The 26,742-nt window shown below is 37.3% G+C and overlaps 2 protein-coding genes across 2 annotated transcripts in view; both read left to right on the plus strand.

The window, feature by feature from the left end:
- Positions 1–26,742, plus strand: part of RABGAP1L (RAB GTPase activating protein 1 like) — a 648,400-nt gene that overhangs the window by 228,912 nt on the left and 392,746 nt on the right. The window lies entirely within an intron of this gene.
- On the plus strand, positions 10,131–11,683 carry GPR52 (G protein-coupled receptor 52). Its single transcript, XM_027868542.1, has one exon. The coding sequence runs from the start codon at positions 10,392–10,394 to the stop codon at positions 11,469–11,471; it is 1,080 nt and encodes a 359-aa protein (XP_027724343.1). The 5' UTR covers positions 10,131–10,391; the 3' UTR covers positions 11,472–11,683.

Below are 26,742 nucleotides of genomic sequence, written 5' to 3' on the forward strand. Positions count from 1 at the left end.
TGCAATTGTGCTATAAGAAATGATGAGCAGGATGCTCTCAGAAAAACCCGGAAAGACTTACGTGACCTGATGCAAAGTGAAATGTACTGTGTACAAAGTAGCAGCAATATTGTAAGATGATCCACTGTGAATGACTTAGCTATTCTCAGCAATGCAGTGATCCAAGACAGCTCTGTTGAACTTATGATGAAAAATGCTATCCATCCCCAGAGAAAGAACTGATGGTGTCTGAATGCAGATTAAATCATATTTTTTTACTTTCTTTTTTTTTATTGAGGGTGGTTTTTTTTGTCTTTGTTTTCTTTTACAACATGATTAATATGGAAATGTTTTGCATGACTACACCCATTTAATCTGTATCAAATTGCTTGCCTTCTCAATGGGGGTGGGGGTAGGGATAAGAAGGTAGGAAGGGACAGAATCTGCAACTCAAAGTTTTAAAAATGAATGTTAAAAATTGTTTTTACATGTAACCGGGGAAAATAAAATACTAACTAAATTAAAAAAAAAAAGAAAAAACAAAGTTGCCTAAATGCAGTTATGGGAGATCATTATTGGAAGATAAACCAGGCATATATTTGACAGCTGTAGATTAGGAAGAATTCGTAATCAGAGAGAGGATAAAACAGGTGATAAAAGACAAAATAAACAATTTCAGTTTTATAAAATGAATAAAAGCTTTTGCATAGACGATATCAATGCAGCTCGAAGTGGAGGAAAAGATGTAGATCAAAAAAATCTTTGCATTAGACATTTTTGATAAAAAAAATTGACATCCAAAATCTGTAAGAAATTCAAACCATTTACTAATAGATAAGAAAGGGCTGTCAGCTGGTTTCATGCAAATTGAATTCAATCTGGCAACAGTAATCTGAAAAGATTTTCAAAAACAAATAAGCACAAGACCAACAGTTTAAATAAATATGATATAACTTCACAGACATCAGATTGGTAAAGATGAGATATTTAAGTGTTGAAGGTTCTGGGGAAAACTACTGCACTGCTGGTATGAATTAGTCCAACCATTCTGGAAAATAATTCAGAACTATGCAAAGAAGAAATTTTAAATTAACCATGTGGTAATTCACAATATTGGGTTTATGCCACAAGAAGAGACCACCATATGAAACAAAATTCCTAAGGTTTCAGGGTAGGGACTAGACCTGTGATTTCACTGGAAGGGGGACTCCACAATTAGGAAACTTCCTTTACTGACATAGGTCTCTCTCTTTTTTGGCAACTTTAGAGTCTTAGTTTCCTAGAACATTGTGAGGTGAAGTGACTTGCTCAGGCTTATGAAGCTGTAGATGCAAGAAATAGGACTTGAATCTCATTCTTCCCGGCCCTGAGAGAATCTCTATTCACTATGACACATTGCCTTTTTGTCAGTGTACATAAACTTGCAAACCAAAATATGGGCCTCATGATAGGCTGAACATTCCAGGGCATATGAATGGGACAGAATATTAAAGAACAGCAGTGTGCGGGCCTAGGAAGGTTGACTTTGAGGACAGAGGCTCTGCATTTGGAACCTGGGGCTGCCACTGACCCTCTGTGTAATCTTGGGCACGTGACTTCGCTTCTTCAGCCACGAACAAGGGGAGCTGTGTTGGGGTCTCTTCTAGTTCATCCCCTATTCCATTATTATTTGTCTTAAGCAGTGATAAATATCCGTCAACAAACCTTTAATAAATAGCACTTGAGTGTGGGTGTGTGGGTATGGGTGTGTGTGTAGGTAAAAAAACCTCACGTAAAGAAAACGCAAGGTAATTTGAGGAGGCAGTCTTAAAAGGTGGGTAGACCTCTTGTATCTCTCCGTTTCTCTTATCTGTCTTCTCTTTTTCACAGCTACTAGTTCCTCATCCTGAAGTGCAGCCCCTTCTTACCTCCACCTTGTGGAATCCTTAGTTCTTTTCATCATTCAACTCAAGTGACATCACTTATCTGAAAACTTTTCTGCTCAAGCAACAAGCATTTATACCAACTTGCCACTTACACTTGGTAGATTCTTAACAAAATAATAAAAATAAGGTTGATAGGAGTTTTTTTCAAATAAATGGAGTGTGTTTTCATGAGGTGGGGGTGGGGAGAGGAGGGTATTGACACGCAGTAGGGACATCACTGGCACTGTTGTAGTGGTAGGTGGATTGGAAAAGGGAGAGAAGAGGTAGGGAGATCAAGGCTATTTTAGTAGTTCAGGTAAGACATGATGAGAGCCTGAACTAGAGTGGTAGCTACATGAATGGAGAGAAGGGGATGCATATGAGAGATGCTGCCAAGGGAGAAATGGCAGCAGATGGGATACTTTGGGCAATCGAGTGCAAGGAGTTGTGGGTGAAATTGAGGCTGTGAGCTTGGGTGACTTGGAGGATGTTGGTGACTTTGATGTAATGGGGAGGTTCAGAAGGGTTTAGGGGGAAAGTTTGTGAGTTCTGTGTAGGCATTGGATTGAAAAGCCATGCCAACATCTCTAGAGTGCTTCATCTTTCTTTAAAGAGTAAGCCCCTTTTGTGACTGTCAAAAGAATACTCATTCTCACAGGTTTGGCTCATTTGGACAAGTGGTATGACTAATCTGAGTCTGAGATCGTAGCTAGCCAGGGCAGTCCCAGACAGTTGTATAACTGGAATTTAACAGGGATTTCTTTCTCACTCGAGCATCTAACCCATATCTGGGATGTTATGTCTGTGAGTACAAATGCTGACACCTCCCCCCATCCTCACCCCCCCCAGTCAGGTGTACTGAGACTGTGTGAAAGCAGGCACAGGCTGAAGGCATTTTCTCTTCCCACTCTTATCAAAGGTCCTTTTAGGACATTCAATAGACCTCTCTCTCATACTTAATGGGACTTTACTTCAACAGATTTCTAGTATTCTTAAAATGCTCAGTTTCAGTATGGCACAATTTTCTGGGCATTTCTTGACAGTCACTTTGGTGATTTTTAGGTGACTGGCTTTGTGGTGGTGAGGCAGAGAGGGGCTCATCATAATATTGTAAAGGCACTTGAAATGCTAAGAGGTTGGGACAACTTTTAATATTGGTTAGGTTTTCTTAATTAGCTTTAAGTTACTTTTCCAAAACTGAAATCCATTTAGGAGTTTAAATTACTACTTTGCTTAAATTTTGTTTTTTTTTATACATAGCACAATTTAAATGAGTACAGCTAAGGCAATATGTTTGTAGTGGCAAGAATTCTGAATTTGGAGTCACAGTCCTTGGCTAATTCCTGGCTTTAATATTTATTACTTCTGTGACCTTGGGCAGGTCACTTATTTTCTCTAGGTCCCAGTTAGGGTTGGAGCAAATGATCTCTAAGATCCCTTTCAGATGTAATTCTATGTTCTTGTGAATTCAATTCAGCAAACATTTTAAGTGGTAACAAGTTGGCATATTGGACAGGGTACTAGGCTTATAGTCAGGACCTGAGACATTTAAAGGTTGTGACTCCAATTCACCTAACCTTTATCCATCTTAGTTTCTTCATCTGTAAAAAAGGGGTTAACAATAACCCTCACAGTTAAATAATTAGCTTTCATGAATGGGTATTTACTACAGTGGTATAGTGAGAACAGTTGATACAAAACCTATTCCCAAAAGTCTAAGACATACTCTCAGTTAGTCAGTCAGTGAGCTATTAAGTTATGGGCCAGGCACTGTGCTAAGTGCTGAGAAAAAGTAGATCTAAGCTTAGCAAGAACACATGTGGCAAAAGGAGTAACTTACAACTTCTGGAAGTCCCTTTGTTGGAGTCCTCAAAATGTTTCCCTCAAGTATGGGCTCATTTTTCCACTGGGCTCTTTCCAGAATCTTGAGGTAGCTTTCCTCATCTCCTGGATTCTAATTCTTTCCTTGGCTCCAAATGCAGACTGTGCTGTGCACAGTTGCAAGGATGCAGCAGGGATGCTGCATGGAAGATGGGAATCCCCAAATCTTCTAGAATCTTCAAAGATCTCAAGGTGTTTCTCTACTCAAAGGATGGAGAGACAGCCTAGGCTGAGGTCAAGGCATCTTCTACTCCTCCAGGAGATTCCTTCTGAAGGGTAGTTCTCTCTTCTGCTGTAGCATTTGGCAGGCTGAAAGGAATGAAATAATAATTTCCTCTTTTGAAACATGATTTTTCAATGAATTAAATTAATATTCAAAAATGTCATGACTCTTGGGGAAGTAAGAGTTTAAGATAACTTAATAGGATCCTTCATTTGGATGTAGAACTTAAAGCTATTGTAATATGTTGAAGTTTAGCTTTTATTCTGATTTTGTCTTTCCGTGATCATTATGTGCCCTCTAGGTAGATCTCAAAAAATTTTTAAAATCTCAATGTACAAAAACTGCTCCCCATTCTCCCTGTCTCTCCATTTCAGTTGGTAGAACTTCAGTCCTTTGAATTATTCTAGTGCTTCAGTCTTTTAAAGAAATAGTCAAGACTTCCAAATTCAGGGACCAGAAAGAGGATATTGTGAAAACCAATGTTTAATACCTTAAGACACGTGCATTTGGTATCTTCTGATTGCTGACTTCGATGACTCTGGAGGAGATGACTTTTAGCAGCTCTGTTTCACTTAAAGCCATGGGCCAGTCAAGAAAGCACCCTCGTGATATCATAGGTGAAAGACAAACAACGGCAGTAATAGTACAGTGCTATTTGTTGGACAGCCAGACTTAGTGGTGATGCCTGCCAAATGGTGATTCTACACTGAGGAAATGCCTCCAGTTTCACAATGTCCTCTATTGTTTCTGCTTAATATCTATTTGATCTTTATTCTATTTGTCAGATTGCTTTTATGTATTGGTTTTATGTATAGCCCTCAGAGACTCTCTGATAATATTTCCTTTAAAGGTTCTTTGGCTCTAATTCACCAACGAGAGAAAGGGTAGGTAAATTACTATAAAAATGACAATAATAAAACATCCAAATAATGCCCACTGTAAATTTAGATTCCTAGCTTTTCAGTGTAAATGTAAATTAAAATCCAGGTATAAAGTAGCAAGAAACAGCTGAGAGGAGATAAGAGAATGACATTGGATTTGAAGAAGAAAGGATCATTTATGAAAAAGAAGCAAAAGAATTAATTAGCAATCCCTGAAGAATTCCCAGGAGAATATTGGTAGGAGAGACGGAAGAAACCCCATTGAACGTGGAGTTTGAAGATCTGAGTTCACTTCTGCACCATGCCATTTACTAGCTGTTTGAGTTCAGATGAGTCCCTGGGATTTGGTTCCCTTATGTGTAAAATGAATAGTTTGGAATAGATCACTTTTTAACATTAAATCTAGGATCCTATAATCTAGTTTGAACTTAGAGTGTATTGCCATCCCAAATTGCCACCTAAGTGGATTTCCAGTTTTGCTTTTGGAAGTCTGTATAATTATAGATTGTTACCATTGTTTTTCATTCTGTTATATAAGGTATCCCAAAAGTCTTAGTAAAGTTAAAAAAATGCAAATCTAAAAGTCATTCAGTATTTGATTTTCACATTTTCCCCAAATGTGAGAAATAAAATCACATAGATACTTATGTTAGTGGGTAAGAGCATAATTTTTTAAAAATTTACTAAAATTGTAGATTTCTAGTGGGAAAGGGGGTTGGTTAGGTGGCACAGAGATAGAGTGCCTGACCTGGAGTCAGGAAGACATCTTCCTGAGTTCAAATCTGGCCTCCAACATTTACTAGCTGTGTGACCCTGGGCAAGTCATTTAACCCTGTTTGCCTCAGTTTCTTCATCTGTAAAATGAGCTGCAGAATGAAATGGCAAACTACTCCAGAATCTTTGCTAAGAAAACTGCAAATGGGGTCATGAAGACTTGGACCCAACTGAAACTACTGAGCAGCAACAACAGAAGTGGGAAAGGAACTTAAGTGATTATGTAGTTCAACTTCTTCCTTTTACAGATGAGGAAACTGAGGCCCAGTGACTTGCTCAGAGACACACAGTCAATTAACAAACATTTAATAGGTGCCTAATGTTTGCCTATCACTGTTAGGCACTTGGGATACAGACAGAAATGAAACATTCCCCACTCTCAACTCCTGGTGTTGGGAAAAGACAACACTTATGTATATTAATACAAAGAAAATTAATACAAAGTAATTACATGAGGAGATACTGGCATCTCTGGGGATAGGAAATCTGAAAAGACTCGATGAACAAGGTGGTGTTTGAACCAAGTTTTGAAGGAAACTAGGAATTCTAAGAGACAGAAACGAAGAAGTGGGATGGAGGGCCACCAGAGTAATGCAGGAAGACAGGAGATAGAGGATGGTGTGTAAGGGATGGCAGCAAAGGCAATCTGGTTGGATGGTGGGATGTGGGAAGGGGAGTGAGAGTAATATACAGCAAGGTTGGAAAGGGAGATGGGAATCGGGTCATCAAAGGCTTTTAAAACCAAAGAGAGTGATTGATATTTGATCATAAAGGCCATAGGGAGCCATTGGTCTTTATTGAGTAGAGGAGTGACATGGTCACACCTGAAGTTTAGGAAAATCATGTTAGCAATTGTGATGAATAGAGATTGAAAGGAGGAGAGACTTAAGGCAGAGACACCACAGGAGCCTGTTGATCTTGCTGAGACATAACGAAGCCTGAACTGGTGAGGTGACTGTGAGTAAAGAGCGGAGGACATGTGATAGGTGTTGTGGAGAGAGAAAGGACGGGATTTGGCAAAGGATTGTTTATGTGGGCGAAGGAACAAGGATGATACCGAGGTTGTGAGTCTGGGTGATCGGAAGAATGTTGGAAGCAGTCTACTAGGGGATTTGAACCCACGTCTTCCAACAGTGTTTGGTCCACTTCACAATGCTGCCTAGTTGATCCAATATCATCATTTTATACTTCTGCAACTCAGACTGAAAATAGTTTCTTAGCAAAATCCTATCTGTGTCTTTGTCTGCAAGCTTCGTTCTTGCCTTTCAGTTTGTAATTTGAATATTTAAAACTTCTGGAACTGAAGAAAAAGAAATCCAGATATGTGATGTTTATCTGAATGTCTAAAAATCAAACTTGTTTCCTTTAAAATGGTACTTTCTAGGAGCTTGTTCCCAAAATTAAGGTATCTGCTTTCAAGTCTAAATTCATCATCCATTCTTCGTTTTCTCTCTATTTAGCTCACTGTAACCTCATCTGATATTTCTTATAAAACAAAGAGTAGATAAAAAAATACAGGTATTTCATAGGTATTTCTGTTACAAAAAGAGGAATCACATTGTTTCTGACATTTAGATTTAAGTTATTTTTTGATGAACAAAGAAGTGAAAAAACTTTTGTAACAGCATGTCATTCTATTAAAAGACCCATGTATTCTTCTGTAATTTTGTTACAATTGTAATTAGCCTCCTTTCTTCCCCCCATTTCCTTATTTTTGAAAATTCTGAACTTATTAAGATATTAAAGATAAGTTTTTTCCTTTTCTAATTCACTTCCAAAAATGAGTTATTGGACCCAAACAGAAGTTATTCAAAAAGGCATGTATTTGCTTTGAAGCAAGATATTTTTAAATCTAAACACCTCTGGTGGGTCATATGAAAAATTCTTTTTAACCTTTTGCAGTTTTAGGCATGGAGAGGTAAACTAAGCAGATGATTTAGGTGAAGTTTTGTAGTTTTCAGTTCACTCTGCAAAGATTTTTTTTCCCCAGTTAACCTTTTCCCTTCTACTTGACCTTAAACATTTCACAGGCTAGACTTTGGTACAGGAGAATTAACTTGCAATATTAACTCTATTGTATTATAACTTTATTGTTTGGGTAATTAATTTAAATTGCAAACTTCGGCAGGGAATTGACTATGTTTGGGGGTGATATGAAAATGATGATCAATTTCTGTTAATCAAATATAACCATTTTGAGAGAAGGGAAATAGTTACATTAGCTTGGGCTTATGAAGGTTTGGCATATTTAATAATTAATAAGTATTTTCTGCCAATAAGGATTAAATTTCTGCTGACTTGTTCCTTTAGCTTGTGTCTCGTATAGTACTTTTGTGGTCGTGTCTCGAGGAGGTTTAAAGGTGTATCTATAGATATTCTCATGTTCTGTTCATCCAGAGGGCAGAATCTTGTGAAAGTGCTAGAAGGGAGGTACCCCTTGAACTTCCGAAATGCCATTAGTATATTATAAGCATCGGTCAGTCCCATTGTCTTCATTTGTCATTCTTGATCGCCGCTTGCCATGTAAGGCTAGAAGCCTGCATGTGCCTGGCAACTGTTACCTAGTGACAGTTTCAGCTGCAGTAGCCATTGGCTGGGCTGTTGATTGGGGCAGAAGGACCGAGTCACCTTTCTAATGGGGAGTTCTTCTGCATCAGCTCAGGGTGATGAGGAGGAGGTGCAGGGGCTCAGGTGCAAGCAGTAATCCAGAGAGCGCAACTGTGAAGTGAGAAATCGCTACAGCCTCCTTGTAACTGCATCACAGTCAGTCGGACTCCTAAATCAGGCTGCAAAGCATAGCAGCTGATTAGAGTGGATCTAGGTGGGAAGCGTTGCCTTATTCTTGTAACAAGAGAACCCCAAAGTGGTTCCTTTGAAATAGAAGAAATTGGCTATTGACAGTGGGAACTGCGTGCTGAGGAGCGTCCTGTGGATGTTATAGAAGAATAAAGAATAAGGACTCCCCTCTATGGCTTGGTGATGTATTGGAGAAAAGAACTTTAAAAAGAATGCTTTCTATTAAACTGCTGCATCAGAACTAGAGGAAATTTTTTATTTCTAGCGCATGAGATTCCTTCAGAAGGCACTGTGACTCCTAACAAAAGGACCTCTGAGACACTAGTACTTTTTAAAGGACTTTCAGCACCATATCCGAATGACCTTGGGGACCTTTCTATTGGAATTGCTTCGTCCAGCCCTGCCGGATCGCCAGCATTTCAGACTCTAGGATTTAAATTTGCCTCGATGCTTTGGGGACATTTTAAAACAAGACTGTCTAGTAACCTACCTAATGGCCCCTGCACTAATTGAGCATTTCCTCAAAATAGAACACAGAAAGAAAAGAAGCATTTTCTTAACATATGGCTGTTCTGTAACTGCAAATGTAATAAACGAGGTAATTTTCCAATACTGGGAAAGCTAGTTGCTGAAGTAATTATTTAATATGCTGATCATCTAGTGAAGATAGACAAGGTAGAGCAGCCTAGAGGATGAAGATCTGACTGAAAATAACTGAGTAGTAAACAATGGCAGCATTTCTAGTCAAATCAGCATTTCATTAGCGTCAGAGTAGAATGCAGACTGAAGTTTGGGGCTTTTGTTTGGGGCTTTTGAAATGATTCCCGAGTTGTTGCAAAGGTGAAAAATAGCATTGATTGAGCCGTGCACTTGATTGTCCTGATTCATTATAAGGAATGTGACAAGCCAGCTAATGAAAAATATTTTCAGTTACCGAGACTGAAACTGAATGCAAGGATGGTTTTTGAGGGGAGGGAGGTGGATAGGGGAGAGGCTTAAATTATGCGGCTGCCACTGCCACCCATAACTGGAAAGGACTGAAACTGTTAAAACTAAAAACTGACTTAAAACTTCATGGGTTCATCTTATTTGGGGAGTGTGAGCTGATTGCACATTATCTGCTTCGCTCGAGATGTTTTGTTTTCCTCTCCTACAGTTGGAGGATAAACCTTGCTTTTCTACCCCTTCCATTCTGCCTCTAAAGAAAATCCACTCAATTCATATCCAAGTAGTGTTGAGTCTTTGGGAATTGACCTTGACAAGAAGGTTTTCCTTACCTCTTTAATGAAAGGATGGATCACAGGGATGAGACAGGGAGTGTCATCTCCAGAACAAATCCCAAAGGCATAGCATGCTAGAGGGAACTTTTTCTAGGTTTCCAACTAAAAGCAGTTACTGACCTCCTGAAATCTTAATGGTTTAAATGAATCTGAAACATTCATTTATATCATATAATTGCTGATCAAGGAAGCCCGAGTCCTAGGAAGACTTTTGTCCTTTTCTCGTTCTCTCTAGTGGATCCCAAAGAAATTGACTTTCTCAGGAGAACAAACAGTCTTCAAAAGCTTTTTCTTTGCCCACCCCATCCACTTGATGGCTGAAATAAAAAAAAAAATGCCTTTCATTTTCCATAGTTGAAGATAAAGAATCTGTTTTCTTTAGAAGTGCCTTGTGTTTGTTAAAGGTAGTTTGAGAGCACTGGAGGGAGCTAACTGGTGGCCTTCTTTTCACCTCCTTCCTAGCTTATTTTCCCCCCACAGCTGAGGTGTGTCAGTGCTGTACTGAGGCTGATGAAGAGACTTGAACAGTTCTGAGAAGCTAATCTGTGACAGAAGCAGTTGGCAGTGTCAGCAGAGACAGCGTGAGCCACCAAAGTGCAGAGGTTAGCAGATGTGGGGCAGGCCATCACTGGACTGCCATCGACCCAGCTGCAGGGTTTCCTAATCCCAAACCATGAATGAGTCCAGGTTAATTGAACCAAAGACTCACAACACGAGCTTTGGGAACATCTCGGAGCATCACTCCTGCCCACTTGGATTTGGCCACTACAATGTAGAGGACGTCTGCATCCTGGAGACAGTTGTTATCGTCCTGCTGACGTTTTTAATCATCGCCGGGAACTTAACCGTTATTTTTGTCTTTCACTGTGCTCCCCTTCTGCATCATTATACTACCAGCTATTTCATCCAGACGATGGCCTATGCTGATCTCTTCGTAGGAGTGAGCTGCTTGGTTCCTACTCTCTCCTTGCTTCATTATTCCACAGGTGTCCACGAGTCACTGACTTGCCAGGTTTTTGGATACATCATCTCAGTGCTGAAGAGTGTTTCCATGGCGTGTCTGGCTTGCATCAGTGTGGATCGCTACCTTGCCATCACCAAACCCCTCTCCTACAACCAGCTGGTCACTCCTTGTCGCTTGAGAATCTGCATTATTCTGATCTGGATCTACTCTTGCCTGATTTTCTTGCCTTCTTTTTTTGGCTGGGGGAAACCTGGTTACCACGGTGACATTTTTGAATGGTGTGCTACCTCTTGGCTCACCAATGCCTATTTTACTGGCTTTATTGTTTGTTTACTTTATGCCCCTGCTGCCTTTGTCATCTGCTTCACTTATTTCCACATTTTCAAAATCTGTCGGCAGCACACCAAAGAGATCAGCGACCGAAGGGCCCGATTTCCTAGCCACGAAGTTGATGCTGCCGGAGAGACTGGACACAGCCCTGACAAACGCTATGCCATGGTTTTGTTTCGGATAACCAGCGTGTTCTACATGCTGTGGCTCCCTTACATCATATACTTTCTTCTGGAGAGCTCCCGAGTCCTGGATAATCCCGCTCTCTCCTTCCTAACAACCTGGCTTGCTATAAGCAATAGTTTCTGTAACTGTGTAATATATAGCCTCTCCAATAGTGTTTTTAGGTTGGGCCTCCGAAGATTATCACAGACAATATGTTCCTCTTGTATGTGTTTAAAAGACCGGGACATCCAGGACCCCAAGCCCAGAAAACGGGCTAATTCCTGCTCCATCTAAGGAAAACTGCACAGCTGATCAAGTACAGTCTGAGAGTGGTTTGGAATAGGATTTGGTACATCTGGGAATTTTCCATGACAGAAATATTTACTTGAATAGTTCATTATGAAATGACATGTAAACTAAGGTGATTTTTTTTAAATGGAAAAGAAAACTATGGAAAAGGAACCTAGAAAGGGAACACACATGAGACATTATTTATCATGTGAATATGGTTCCTTTGAATTTGTATGGTGGTTAAGAGAAATTTATCAGTGAAAATTAAAAAAAAAAACAACAAATTAGTATCTCAAATCTTCCACAGGGCATAATATAACTGGCACATCAAAGCAGATTCCTCCTGTGTATCTTTCTCTCTCTTTTTAGGAAGTGATTTCTTTTTCTTATTTTCCCCTGTAGATAAATGCTGCATATTATATATGTAGTATGTGATAACCTTTTGCATTAAAATATACTTTTAAAATGCAGTAGGCTACTACCCACAAACGATCTTCACAAAGCCTACACGGTAAATATAGCTTAATAACTAGCCACATAACACCCTTGCATATACTTTTACAGTATTCATTGCTGCACAAATGGTCATCAAAAAACAAAATTAAAATCATTATTTTTTTTAAAAGGTGGAAGCTTTTTTTCCTGTTTATCAAAGTCTGCTAGTCTCTAACCTCCTCTAAATCTTCTTTCCAGCCCTCCCATTTTTCTTGCCCTAAATCTTTTGGTTCCTTATTCCAGAAGTGTCTTAGTTAATGAGGGAACTTACTGTTCAAGGTAATTACGATGTTAATAACCTCTTCCTTCCAAAAAAGCAGCTTAGCTGGGAGGGAGGAGGAACGATATTCATTCAACGTGTTCTAATAGCTTTTAGAAACATTTTCCCCACTCTGGGTCCTATTAAATAAGTTTCTGTGCCTAATATGTTTTTTTTTTTTTTAATAGCTAAGGCTTCTCTCCCCCCACCCCCTTTTTGCTAACAAGGTTATTCTAATGCAGATACAAGAGATGCACCTAGTAGTGAGATATTACTCAGTGCTAGTTTGAATTTTTTTCTTTTTCAAATAAAATATTAACCCTTTTATGTTGGGTCTACTACTTACAATAGCTTACTATTGTAGTTTCAAGTCCTTTGTGTGAATTCTGCTTGCATATACTGTATTTTTAAAACAAAAAAAATGTAAATTATATTATATGGTCTGTGCCTAATGTTTTCATAGCACATCGAATAGGTCAGTGCTGTTTTCAATCTGCAGGATTGAAACAAATACACAAAAAACAAAAACTTGCTTTAAGAGAAAAATACTTTTTGTGCCGTTGTTAAATAGATATTTATTAGACAAAACTATTCTTGGAGGAGGTGAGAAGACAATTTACTTAATTATCAAATACAGGTAAGAGCTTCAGTATTTCCCTTTGTAATGATCTGCTTTCAGATTCAGAGATGAACTAATTTTGTAAGTGCATTACATGGGTTTGTGTAATAAATTACCAGGGGTTCAGATGCAGCATGTTTGGGGAGGGTTTAGAGTGGGAGGGTGGGTGGGAGTGGGGCACAGCAAAGGGCTGTATAAATCTGACTTTGGGCCAGTCTTTCAGATGGATTTAAGTGTCTAACTTAGGAATATTGGACTTGTTAACAGCTGCACTATGATTTCCTTGTTTTACCAAAAAACAAATATATTGAATGAATTGTGCCTAGGATCCTTCACATTGGAAGCCAACCGTGTTTGCACACCAATGGTTTGACTTCAGAGGTCCCTTAAACGTGAACATGTTGTTTTGTTAAGGTTGTTCTGAACCCCTGTATGTTTTTTTAAATGTAAGAAAGATTAAAAATAAAGAATAAAATAGTATTATATGTATCAAAACTGGACTTTGCCTCAGTTTAATGACATCATGCATTTAGAATGATAGAATTTCCTTTTCAGGGATGAGGATTTGATTTTCTTAAATTTTTGTGATTGGAGCCATTTTTTTGCCTCTGTCATTTCCTTCGTTGGTGTCTTATTTTTGTCTTTTGAACTAGATAGCAAGGTAAAGGACTCATCTAATAGTTAAGCCTAAATTAAGGAACTTTAATACTGCCAGTTATTTTGTGCTTAAAATGGAATCCCTTAGTTTTAATTTATTGCTTGGGAATGCCGTCTTTTGTCATGTGACTTTGTTATATTCAGAAAAGAGGGACCTGAGTTCTCTGGGCTAGAAGTCTGATGATAGCACTTAGCTCTATCTTTATGTATCTTACTAGAACACCTGTTGCTTCTGCCTTCCCAGTGCATTAGAACTCTGTCATTTCCACATGTTTCTTCTCAGAACCCCTAAAATCTTGGCCTTTTTCTTTTTTCTATGAGTGGTGTTTTAAATTTTGATCTATATCTTCGAGTCAGAACTTCTGCACTGGCTGCTCATTGTTCTTATTCTAAATCTGTAAGTTTTAATTCCTTTTCCCAACCCACAGTAAATACTAAATAGCAAAAGGCCTCGTTTGCCCATCCCTAAGTTATTGCCTCCTCCTTGTTTTATGTAGGCAACCCTCCCCCAACAGTGGTCTGGTAAGCCCAGTACCTAAGGTTGTCCTTTTTGCATAAGGTCAAACTGAAGCCTCAGTTATAGGCCTTCTTTATTAAATTCAGCCTTATAAATTTCTTCTTTTTTTTTTCTGTAAAAGGAAAACTGGTTTTCTCTCATTTTTTTTCCCCTTCACTGAAAAAAAAAAAGAAAAGAGGGCCTCTCAGTCACTTTAAGGTCTGTTAGATCAAGGACTGTGAGGCAAGTTACAGGCTTTAATGATATTTCATAAGGCCTTAATTTAAGTCATTTAAGTTGCTTATGCTGTCCTTTAGTGTGTATTTCTATAACAGGAGGATATTACTTTGAAAGCACTGTGTGATTTTTCAATGAATGCTGTTTCTCTTCTCCCCCCCCCCCCCATTATTACCATTATTAAGTGGCTTTCCATGGTTGTTATCCCCTAGGAATGAGAATAACAGCCATATGAAATAATGTCACGTGCAACCAGCTAAGGATGTGATTCTGTTTATCTTCACCAGGCTGATTCTTAGGAGGAACTTGAGTGCAAATGAGACTGAACAGTATCAGTCGTCACCACCTTGAAGCACACAATTGGCATTCAATAATAGGAATTGTGCTGTTGGTTTCAGTACAAGATCTTGCAACTTTTTGTATGAAACATTGTGCTGTTTTTTAAATCGTTAGTATCTTTCTGGGCTTATGCAAAATATAAATGACCTACTGCTCATACAGACGGTCCAGTGCTATGCTTAATTTTCAGATACATTAAGATAATATGTGTGAGATGATTGCTTATTGTTAAGTGATATTGAATATTTTATTTCAAATAAATTTTTTAATGTGAAAATTCTAAGAAAAAAATCTCTGACTCCCTGAGACAGTAGGACATTTAAGGCATTTTTTCAATGTTAAGTCCTTCACAAAATATCTAACTCATTCTTGGTTTGGAGCAACTGAGTCATACTATTGGTGGAATTGACTACTGGTGAAATTTTCACTAGAAACACAAAATCGAAGAGTTGAAAGAGGGACATCAGATGAAAAAGAATTCCCACTACTCTGTACCCAGCAAGTGGTCATTTGTTTTTTGCTTGGAGACCTGGTAGAAGAAGGACCCACTACTCACAGCCTTTTGTAATAGCTGTAGTTGTTAAAAGAATTTTTCCTAGTTCTGGCTTAAATTTACATATATGTAGATTTTACTTGTTGTTCAGAGTTCTGCCCTCTAGGACTGAGCAAAGTAAGTGCAGTCCCTCTACCATTTGATGACTTTTCAGGTTCCGCTTTCTACATTAAACATACTCAGTTTTTTTCAGCCTATTCTCATACAGCATGAACTTAAAGTCATTCACATTTCTTGTTGTCCTTCTCTGGGCATTCTGTAGCTTACCATTCTCTTTTCTACAGTGTGGTGACTAGTAGGTGCTATAGATGTAATTTGATCAGGGCAGAATACAGTGTGAGTCTTATCACTTCCCTGTTCCTGGAAGGTGTATGCGTCTTAATGAAGGGTAAGATCACATTAGTGTTCTTGGCCACCATGTTCCTTTTTTGGCTCATGTTAAGCTTGCAGTCTTTTTACAGATGACTTGTTGCCTCCTCCATCCTATACCTGTGAAGCTTTAAAACAAAAAACAAAAACAAAATGAAACAACAACAACAACAACAACAAAAAACCAGACCAATTGTAGGAATTTGCCTTTTTCTGTAAAATTTCATCTTACTTGATTTGACCATTGTTGGGATGTTAAGATCTTTTGTACTCTCTTACCTACTCTATTAGGTATGTCTCCCAGCTTTGTAGCACCTGAATATCTGATAAACATGCCATTTCTGCCTATATCCAGGTCACTGTTAAAAAATCTGAGCACAGATCTCTGGGGCACTCCACTGGAGACCTTTTAAACCTTTATCATCACAGTTACAGAGGAAAATATATATACCATTGAATCCATGTATCGGTAAGTCCTTGGAATCAATTGGATAGCGAGCAAATGAGTTTAGTAAGCGGTTTGGGAAAACTGGAATGTCACTTTTTCAGGACCCAATCTTAACATCTTTTGTTGTAGCAAATAGATTTTGTTCTTATTCCTCTATTCATTGGATAAAGAAGGGAAATTTAGAAACCAGAGATTTATTGACTTATGGGCAATTCACTTAATTTTTTTTGCACTTTTGTTTCTTCATTAAAAAAATGGCATCAACCATATCTTCTCCTTTTCACTTACTCTAGTTCTTTATTGATTAATAAAATAAAATTAGAAAAGCATTCAGATTCCTTAAGAAGGTCCTAATATAATCAAATAAGGTTACTATAATGAGAACTAGATGATTATTAGCCTTAAGGTTCATGTTAAAAATTTCAGACAAGTGGTGCTACTATTATTGATATCATTAATCATCTGAGCTTGGAAATTAAAATCTTGGCAGTCTTAAACTTTGGAGTTTTCTTTTTAATGGAATATAACCTTTTTGGGGTATGTTTGTTGTGAGCATAAAGATCAAGATATAGGCAATATAATTGTTGAATTAGTTAATGTATTGTGTTAAGTCAGATGGGAAAATCTTTTACTTATATATATTGCCCCTCTGCTAATAGATGATATATTCTGGTCCATGGATCCTTTCACTTGTCTGTTTTCAGTTTTGATCTTAGTTATATTTTAGGATTGGACAGGATTGGGGAGAGTGGTAGGTTCAATAAGCAAAAGCATAGTCTTTGAGAATAATTTAGTATTAGAAGAATTAAGTTATAATTATAAAGGATTTGCATTTTAAATGTCCTTTAGAAAATAGCAATTTCTTTATATTAGATGAAACATATGCAAAGTATACATACATCTGAAGTTATGTCAGGTGATAAGTGGCAAGAAGTTTCTGATAATTGAGTTTACAGCACAGTCTAATATTTGGTGGGGTGCCAAAACTTAAAATGTGAAATAGCAACTTGTGTGAAAGAAATGACATTTCTGAGTTTTGGAAGTTTAGCTGAGTATTATCTATGGATTCTGGCTTGACTTAGAATAATTTTTTTAAAACAGTTGGTAATTTTATGTAGATTCCAAGTAATAGCATTACTTTATTGTAAAAATGTAAGTGGAATATGAGAAAATAAGTTAGTTTTAAATTATGATAAATAATAAACACAATAAAAACATACTTAGGAAAAAATAAAAACTAGTAGGTAGTAGTGTAAAATTTGTTTACTGTAATCTTAAGAAAAAATTATGTAGATTTCTTATAGTCAAGTACATTTTTGAAAATCAGATTCCTATATATTTTAATGGCTCTTAAGCAACTGTGATTTAATAAGGAGGAATCATGGAATGACAAAATTGGGAGATTGTCATATTTACATATTTTTTGAATTAAATAGAATATGAAACTAGTGATCTGTTATTTTATATGTGATGAATTTGGGGGCAGGTGAAGAGAATTGCTATTTTTGGAAAAAATATTAAGATTAAAGGCAAATATAACATTTTAGCCAACAAAATGGTTTTTAGATTTTCCTTGAAATCACATTTTTGGAAGCAAAATGTGATTCTAAGTTTTCAGGTAAATTAAATTATTATTAGAGTGATTTTAAGGTAGTGATTTTTAAAATCAGTCCAACTTCTCTTAGTATAAGACAACCAATGTGTGTGCTTGGAATTCTTATCTTTTTGGATCTCTATTTAGGAGTGTCATTTTCAAAATGAAATTTATGTGGAGGTGAAATAGTCATGAATAAAAATCAGAATTGGGAGTTAAAATTTTAATCTTTGAGGGTTGTTTGTTTTTGTTTCTCCTCCCTCACTTTTAGATGAGTATTGAGCTATCACACAGCCTATATTCCTTATTACTGGGTTCTCAGAGAAAATTCATTTATATGCAGAGGCAAAAAGAGGCATTTTGGAAATCCATATACAGGATGTTCCAAAGTATGAAGCTATTAAAACTCTAAAGAATAAACACTGCACTAAAACTTTTGGGACATATAGCATGATATGTAAAAAGGGTCATATGAGTGTGCCAGTTTTCATTGATTTTTCTGCCTTCTTTCTTTGTTAACTCAGATCAATTATCATAATTTAATACACTATTAACATTTCTTAGGACTGTATCTTGGCTCAAGCACATATTCTCAGTTTTTATATATTTTGGTTGGAGGCAATACCATTTGTTGGCAGAATGGCCACAAATAATGAGGATTTTGTTGCTTTTCCAAGTGCATTTACAAAGCATATTGATACATGGCATTAGATTGCCAAAATCTATGTCTCCATTTGAAGACAATACAGTATGTTTAATTACTCCAGGCCTTTTTGAAATATCCAATTAACCCATTTCGGGTAGTCTCTGGAGGGAGCATCAAAGATCTGTAACGCAGAATATGTCTACCAGTTTTCATGGGACCATGGTTTACAATTCATCCTATTGGTAAAATGATTTTCTTCGGTGCAAAATAGGAATAATAATTACATGTCTTGTCAAGTGTAACTGTGCAAACTAAATATCCACTTATCATAAAAATAATTATTTGTATAACTGATGCTTTTGAACTGACTGATACCAAAAGGTTTTTACAAACTTTAGAGGTAAGAGCCCTCTTATTTTATGTTTAAACCCCCCACCCCCCAAAAAACAGATGAGGCAGCTAGGTGGCACTGTGGGTAGAGTACCAACTCTGGAATCAGGAGGACCTGAGTTTAAATTTGGCCTCAGACATTTACTAAGTCACTTAACCCCAATTGCCTTTCAAACAACAACAACAACAATAGCAAAACAGATATGGTATTTAGAATTATGGTAATTTAAGTCTAAAAAGGGACCTTAGCATCATCTGATCTAATAGCATTGTTTTACAGATAGGAAAACTGAGCCCTGGAGAAGTGAAGTGAGCTGTTTGAGGAAACACAGCTAGTAAGTGAAGGATTTATTTGGACAGTCCCAGCATTGTTCATTATCTTATACCACATGGATATTTACATGGTCGACCATCTAGTCGGTGGAAACACTTTGAAAAGAATATCAGGGTTGTCTCTTAATAGCGTTGCCAATGTAAAATGATTCATGAATAATGTGTTCTGCAAATGGTTGACTGTCTAACAGCTTATTCTTGAGTATAAAGACTTCTTGGTTGATATGGGGAAAAAACAACATGAAATTTAATCTTTTCATTGACATAATAGAAATGAATCTTTTAACTACCTAGGTATTTATTTAATAGAAAGAAGGTTTTCCTTAATCCATAATTTAAATATTGAGGACCCTGTATTATAATTATAACTATTGAGGATCCTATATTGTAATTTGGAAAAGTTTAATTAGTTCTGTTTTTAACTCTGGTATTAAGGTCACTCAAAGGGAAGGTCACTCAAAGGGAAATAGAACACTGGTAGGTAGGAGGCTGCACCTTATTAGAAACCAACAATTGAAGGTCACTCAAAGGGAAATAGAACACTGGTAGGTAGGAGGCTGCACCTTATTAGAAACCAACAATTCCACAGGGAGAGTGGTTTAAAGGATGTATGGGCTGGTCTTCTTCTAGGAGGGAGGAATAACTAATGAGTTGCTCATTGAGCTGTGTTAGTGTCCTGGCAACGTCAGGAGCTTTCTAGGAAGGCCCCCAGAATATTGAGTGGGCCACCTTTGGAGGATGTATGGGACAGTGTAGAAAAAGGAACCCAGCACAGGGAGAAATAAATGGATATGCATTGTCCAAGGGAATACCAATGTAGATAAATTCACTGATTCACCAAAATGTCAAAATAGATTCCCAGTTAATTTATCAATGATTTGACGCTTTTGAGTCCACTTAATATATCTGTATATTAAAGAAATTTCTTCTGTTTAAAAAAAATGGTTAATCACCTGAATTTAAGAGATATATTGACTAAATTAAAAAGACTGTGTGCCTTTGAATAACTGTGCTATCAGAGTTGAATCGTGATCAAATTTACACTATTTCTATTTAACTGTTTTTGAAAAAAAAAACTATCTCATAGTCTTATGCTCTTTAAACACTGAGCTTATAATGGATTTTTTATGTAGTTCAGAGTCATTATAGGGCACATTTTTCTTTCACTTAGACAGGATTTCTGTTATACAGGCTTTTTGGAAGTCTTTTAATTGGAAGATTCTATGGACATAAATGCACAAAATTAATTCTCACTTATTCGGACTATTTGGGGAATGACTAGTCTGAATTACTGAGAAGTTTGAGTAGAAATGTAGTTTTATATTAAAATCTGTAATTCTTAGTTGAAACACTTGCTTTGATGATAATGAGAACATAGCTAAACTCAAGTGCTTCACTGTAAAAGTGCTGCCTTTCCAAAGACCAATTCTATTACTAACTCTTCCGTGAAGCTTTCCTAGATACCCCAGCCTCATGTGATTTCTCTTGTTCCTGAACAGCTACCACTTGTATACCAAGGGATAGCTAGATGGTGGGGTGGATAGAGCACAGGCTCTGGAGTCAGGAATTCCTGAATTAAAATTCAGCCTCAGAGACACACTAGCTGTGTGACCCTGGCCAAGTCACTTATCTTCTGTTTATCTCAGTTTTCTTATGGGGATCATAATAGCACCTATCTCCCAGAGTTACTGTGAGGAGCAAATGAGATGATAATTGTAAAGCACATAGCATAGTGCCTGGCACATAGATGAACACTGTATAAATGTTAGCTATGATTATTATTTTATTTTATATTGGATTTATGTATGCATTATCTCTTGGAATAGATTGTGAGTTTCTTGAAGGCATGGAATCATGTCTTAGTTTTCTTTTTATTCTTCTTTGTATCTAGCACACTCAGGAAATGTTCAGAATGGATTATACGGCCTAGAGAAATATCTTTGGATATTTGAAATATGTTAGCATGGATGGCAAAGACTTGTTTAATGCCGTAGGGAAGTATTGTGGGGAAAACATACCATAGTCATTTCTAAGTTATCAGAATCAGTTCTAAGTCATTTCTAAGTGGTTAATGAAAAAATGTCTTAGGTGCTCCACGTCTTCATTTACAGATAGTCTGTAGGAATTCTGAAATGCATGCAAAGTGGAAGTTTGTACTTTTGTCTTTCTGAAGCACTGTGGAATAGTTGTGAATCAAGCGCTGGACTTGGTATCAATAAAACTTGGGTTCAAATACTGCCTTTGACAGTTACCAGCAATGTGACCGTGGACAAGTAGCTTAAACTCTCTGAGCCTCAATTTCCTCATCTCTAAAAGAGGGATAATAATGCCCATTGTGATGGTAAATGAGACAATATTTGTGAAATGCTTTAAAATCACTTCTAATACAAATTATTATTGTTATTATTATCATCTCATTCTCATCTTCTTCAATGGAGTTAAGATTGAACAGACTCTTCAAGTGACAACCTCTCTATTCTTCTTTTATGCCTAATATTCATTGGACAATTGCACAGGTTGATTAACTGTTTTTTGTAATTGAGTCAAAGTATTGGAAAGTAAGTTCATCATCACTAAAATCATATTTAGGACAATTCCAGTAGCAAATAAGATGATTGAGATGATATGTGTACTTTATTGTGTCTTTATGTAGTTTTGATTTCTTCAACTGTTCTTCTATGTTTTGAAAACTTTTCATTCACGTAGTTTCTAGAGTACGAGTATTGAGAATTATGGCATCCACTAAAGTATTTATTCCTAAATTTTCCTGATTCATTGTTATATCTTAGAGATTTTGGGTGCCATAATAGGAGTACACAACAGTGACACAACAGTGATGATGATAACAATGATGGTAGAAAAGACCATTATATCTTTCCAAAAGTAGAGAAGCTCCAAAACTAGGGGACAAAGGAGCAGGTGTTAACTACAGAAGTGAAAAATTATAGGTGTTTGTAGGTAGTATGGATAGTTTTCATATTATTAATTTTAAGAAAGATATTACTTCAAGGATTCTTGACCCTTCCTGTGTCTTGGACTCCTTAGGATACTTAGGATACTCCTTGGATACTCCTTACAATGTTGTAAAATGCACAAAATAAAATATGTGTAATTAAAAAAGGAAACATATTAAAATGGTTATCAGAATAATAAAGAAAAAAAGTTCATGAACTCCAGTTTAAGAACCTATGATACAGTTAGACATATATAAATATAGAGGATAGGAAGGCAGCAAGGTGGTACAGTGAATAGAGTGTCAGGTCTGGCATCAGGAAGACTCATCTTTGTGAGTTCAAATCTGGCTTTAGATACTCGCTGTATGACCCTGGGCAAGTCACTTAACCCTGTTTACCTCTGTTTCCTCATTTATAAAATGAGCTGGAGAAAGAAATGATAAACCACTCCAGTATCTTTACCAAGAAAACTCCTAATGGGGTCATGAAGAATTGGACATGATTGAAAATGACTAAACAACAACAAAATGTGAGTTTTAACCAATGAGAAGAAATAGAGTAAAACCTCATTTATTTATAGGTCATTGTCTGGATGTCCAGGGTTCAGGCATTTTGTTGAAGTGATTTTTGTTCAGATCTGGTTTTGCTTAAATGACTTCTGAGCTTCTTTTCAACTTGATGAATCTCTAATTCTCCCTGGCAATCTCAGCTACCCTAACTATTAGGTGAGTAAAACAGAAAAAAAATCATCAGCAGCCGAAACAGCATGCAGGACAGCTTTAAAAATATTATGTTGAATTTATTATATAATTTAAAGAAGAAAAGCAAGTTGGGTATAATATTCATGTCTTCACATTAAAAAAAAAAACAAAAATTTCTTGTGAGTCTAGTAAAAGGATAATGGGTAAACACTCCAATGACAGGTGTCATTTTAGGTTATTCTTACCATGTGAAGATTCATTCTTCAAAGAGGAGATTTTCTACTGAGAAATGTTGTGATATAGTAGAAAGAGCACAGGACTTTAGATCTGCCCCTGGGTGTAACCCGTATCAAGTGATTTAATCTCTCTACGCCCCAGTTTCCTCATCTGTGAAATGAGCAGTTTGGTTTAAATATTCTCTTAAGTGTTTCCTGGTTCTAAAATCCTAAAATTCTGTGAGTCTCCCCATTGCTCACCCAGTATAAGGAAAAAACACCTGATACAGGCTAAGTATTCATTCAACACATAGTTATTGAAAATTTCTATGTACAAAGATCTATATTTGGCATTGTGAGAAATACAGAACTGTGTAACATATATTTCTCTACTTTGTAGGAGCTTATAACTAACCTAACAGTGAGGAGAAGAAATATACAGAAATAACTGCAGCAAAACGCATTACATAAGTACATTATGCATGATTCAAACAATAAGTGCTATAGAATTTCAGTAGAGGGAATGATTGCTTACCACTGCTATTCCAACTACAGCCAAATATTAGGAAGTCTCCTTTGATGCCAGAGATCCATCCTCTTCTGTTATTGCAGTGGCATGTAAGTAACTGGCTCTGGAGTCAGAGGACCTGGGTTCAGATGCTACCTCTTTAATGCTTACTAGGCTGTTTGAGCTTGGAAAAGTCACTTAAGTACCCTATGCCTCATTTTCCTCATCTTTAAAATGAAGGCATTGAACTGGATGACTTCTGAGGTCCTTTCCTCTTCAATATCTAGGAATCCATGTTTCATTAGGTCTGGCTGCTCTTATAGCTGGACTCAATGAAACACATTCATTCTCCTTAATGATCTCCCTTATTTTGGGGGCAGGTGGGCCATTATGCAATTGGGCTCACCTATCCATTTCTGACTTTAAAAATATATACATGGGTCAAATTTTTAGTCTTATTCCTTTGAGGGAAAAAATAAAACCACCCTGAGTTCTTCTGTCTCACATGATTTTTGGAAATACACAGTCCATAAGTCCTAAATAATTTATTTACTCAATATCACTCTTCGTTACTTAGTCAGGTGCAACCAAAATATTTTCATTTTTACGTTGAGGATATTCACCTTTTTGTTCAGTGATTATTTCATTAAGGGACATCCTGACTGTAGGTATAGAGCTGGAAGGAACCTTGGAGGTTATCTAATGTTGTACTTTCATTTTATAGGTGAGGAAACTGAGGGTCAGTGAGGTTAAGTGACTTGCCTGAAGTCACTCACTAAGTAATGAAGCTAGGCTCTGAATCCAGGTTCTCTTGACTAAAGATCATATACCCTTTCCAGTATACCGTGGGACCTTCCCAGTGACTTGAAGGAGTTGATTTGTAGCTAAAAGATGAACAGACTTAATATTTGTCAGCCCTCTAAGACAACTTGGAAGCAGAAAAAAAAAAAAAACCCAAGATATAATTCATAAGTATCATACTTGCAGCTTAACTTGATTCTTGATACCAGAATGCATAAGATCAAAGTCAATTTAGAATATGAATTGTTAAATCATATAGTATCAGACTCTTGGTAAGTTTTAAACTATAGTTAAAACTGAACCAGTTATATCTGAAGTTTTCTGCTAGAATTACAAAACAACTGTGAATAGCTTTCTACTATTTACATTTAAATAGAACTAATCAAATATCTTTCCTAATCTTTGTGCTACACTGAATGATAAGTAATTGGAATATTATCTATTAATTTCTGACTTGAGTGACACTTTGTTGAGTCATAATGTGCACTTCTTTAAAATTAATCCGTAATGTATTTCCTGGTCTTTATTCAGCTAGTCAAACACCATAGAGGAAGGAATAAATGTTGTTGACCTTGAAGGACATACTTTGTTTAGTTCATTATAATGAACAGATGTCAGAATAATTCTTCTTGTCAAGAGATGCCATATTATTCCATCATGAGAAAACTCCAGTGGCCCTATCTTACTTACCGAGTAAGGTTCAAACTTTACTCTTGACAGTCAAGGTCCTCCACACATTGGGGTCACCCTTCCTTTCAACCTTTATTTGATATTATTTTTCCCCTCCACATTCTATATTTTAGACAAATTGCACTATTCCTTGTTTTTCCAGACAGGCAGTTTTCTCATGGCTCTGGGTCATTGCTCATGTTGTTCTCAGTGCTTGAAATACTCTCCCTGTCTTGTCTGTTGAGTTCCTATCCATCCAGTAAATTCCAACTCAGATGCCATCTCCTCCGTGAAGCCTTCCCTGATGATCTTAGTTGATTATATTCCCATTGCCCCACTTCACATAATACTTGTTTTTTTTTTTCTCTTGAAATGTCCTTTTACATTATAAGGGCATTTATTAAAACTGAATTTTAATGATTAAAACTGAATTTTTAAAAAATTTAATTTTAATAACTGAACATTATAAAGGCATTTATTAAAACTGAACGTTTTAATGACCCAGTCATCTTATTCTCCTCCTAGATAATAAGCTACAAGAGAGAAGGAACTGTACTTTTTCCCTTGGCACACAGTAGGTGCTAAATAAATGTTTGTTGAATGAATAGGCCATATGCTATGGGAAAAGAATGTTGAAACAGAAATTGGGAGACTTCCATGCTGGATCTGGTTGGGAGCACAACTAGCTTTGTGACGTTGAAGAAGTCACTCCATCCATCCAGCCTTAGGTTTCGCATTCCTCAAATGCTACCCTAATAGGCAGAATTATCAGGGCATGGACTGTGCTTTCCTGAGGTACTGAACTGAGTAAGCACAGTAGAAGCCTTGACAAGTTCCCAGTCAAAGAGAGAATCTACTTCCCGCCCTCTTGCCTGCCCCTGTCATCAGATGTGGGGCCTCCACTATCTTTAGTGGAGCCTCCCGCATCGTCCTCCTTAGGGCCTTGGAGTTAGTTCTCTTTGTCTGCTCCAGCCATATGCCCTATGGCTCACCGGTTGCTGTCTCTTGCACTGATAATGCTTGTGATTCAGAGTCACATTCTGCCCAAGCATAAATCCATTTGCCATTCTGCTTCTCAGCACACTTCCCTCCCGGCCCTCCTTTGCTCCTGCCCTTCTCCAGCTTCTTCTCTTTCCTCTCTGCTCCTATAGAGGCCTCCCCTGTTGTTATCCCTCCATTTCCTCCTGCTGAAATCTGGCTTTCTCTCACCTGAAATCTCCTGAAAGTCCAGGTCCTCACTTACCTATCCAGGTATGACATGTCTGTTGTTGCCTGCTATTATTTCTCTCCAGTCTCTCTCAGCCACTCACACATCNNNCCCCCCCCCCCCCCCCCCCCCCCCCCCCCCCCCCCCCCCCCCCCCGCTCCCTGCCCCATCCTAACCAGTTGAATTTAACACAGATTTATGGCTCCAGACTAAATTATCTCTAAAGTATCTTCCAGCTGTAAAATTTTTATGATTCTGTATAGATCCTATAGAAGGATAAAGAGATAACACAACAGGCAGGATTATTTGGGGCAGAGTTGATGTTTTTTGGCTTTGTATAGCTAGTGCCTAGGACCTTGCTGTCTATATGATAAGTGCTTAATAAATATTTGTTGAATTTAGAATAAAGTCCTGTGTTAGGAAGAACAAATGAATTGAGGAGCACCCACCAAAGCATTTCCCAACAAAATTGGGATAGGAAATGAATCTGAATTTTCAGGGATTGGGGAGGAGGGAGAGAATAAGCAGGATTTTATGGAGAAACCTAAAGAGGGAGAAAGAGACCTCCCTATGGGGGACCTGGTTCCTTGTACTGGGGAAGAGAACATGTAAAAGGAGGCTCAGCTTAAGGGTGGAAGGCAGGACCTAGTGGTCCTTTGGGTACACTGGCATGTCTGATGGCAGTGCCTGAGAGTCCAGAGGTTGTGGCGACAGCACAGGTAAATTCTTGTGGTCCTCCGTCTAACCTTAAGGATTATAGGTGATGACTTTCTGCACATCTAAG

This window comes from Vombatus ursinus, unplaced genomic scaffold, assembly GCF_900497805.2.
Source record: "Vombatus ursinus unplaced genomic scaffold, bare-nosed wombat genome assembly UNPS02014789.1, whole genome shotgun sequence".
NCBI classification, from domain to species: Eukaryota; Metazoa; Chordata; class Mammalia; order Diprotodontia; family Vombatidae; genus Vombatus; species Vombatus ursinus.

What these genes read in the sequence shown, in the direction of transcription:
- GPR52 (XM_027868542.1), top strand. Translation starts at nt 10,392, where the DNA reads ATGAATGAGTCCAGGTTAATTGAACCAAAGACTCACAACACGAGCTTT.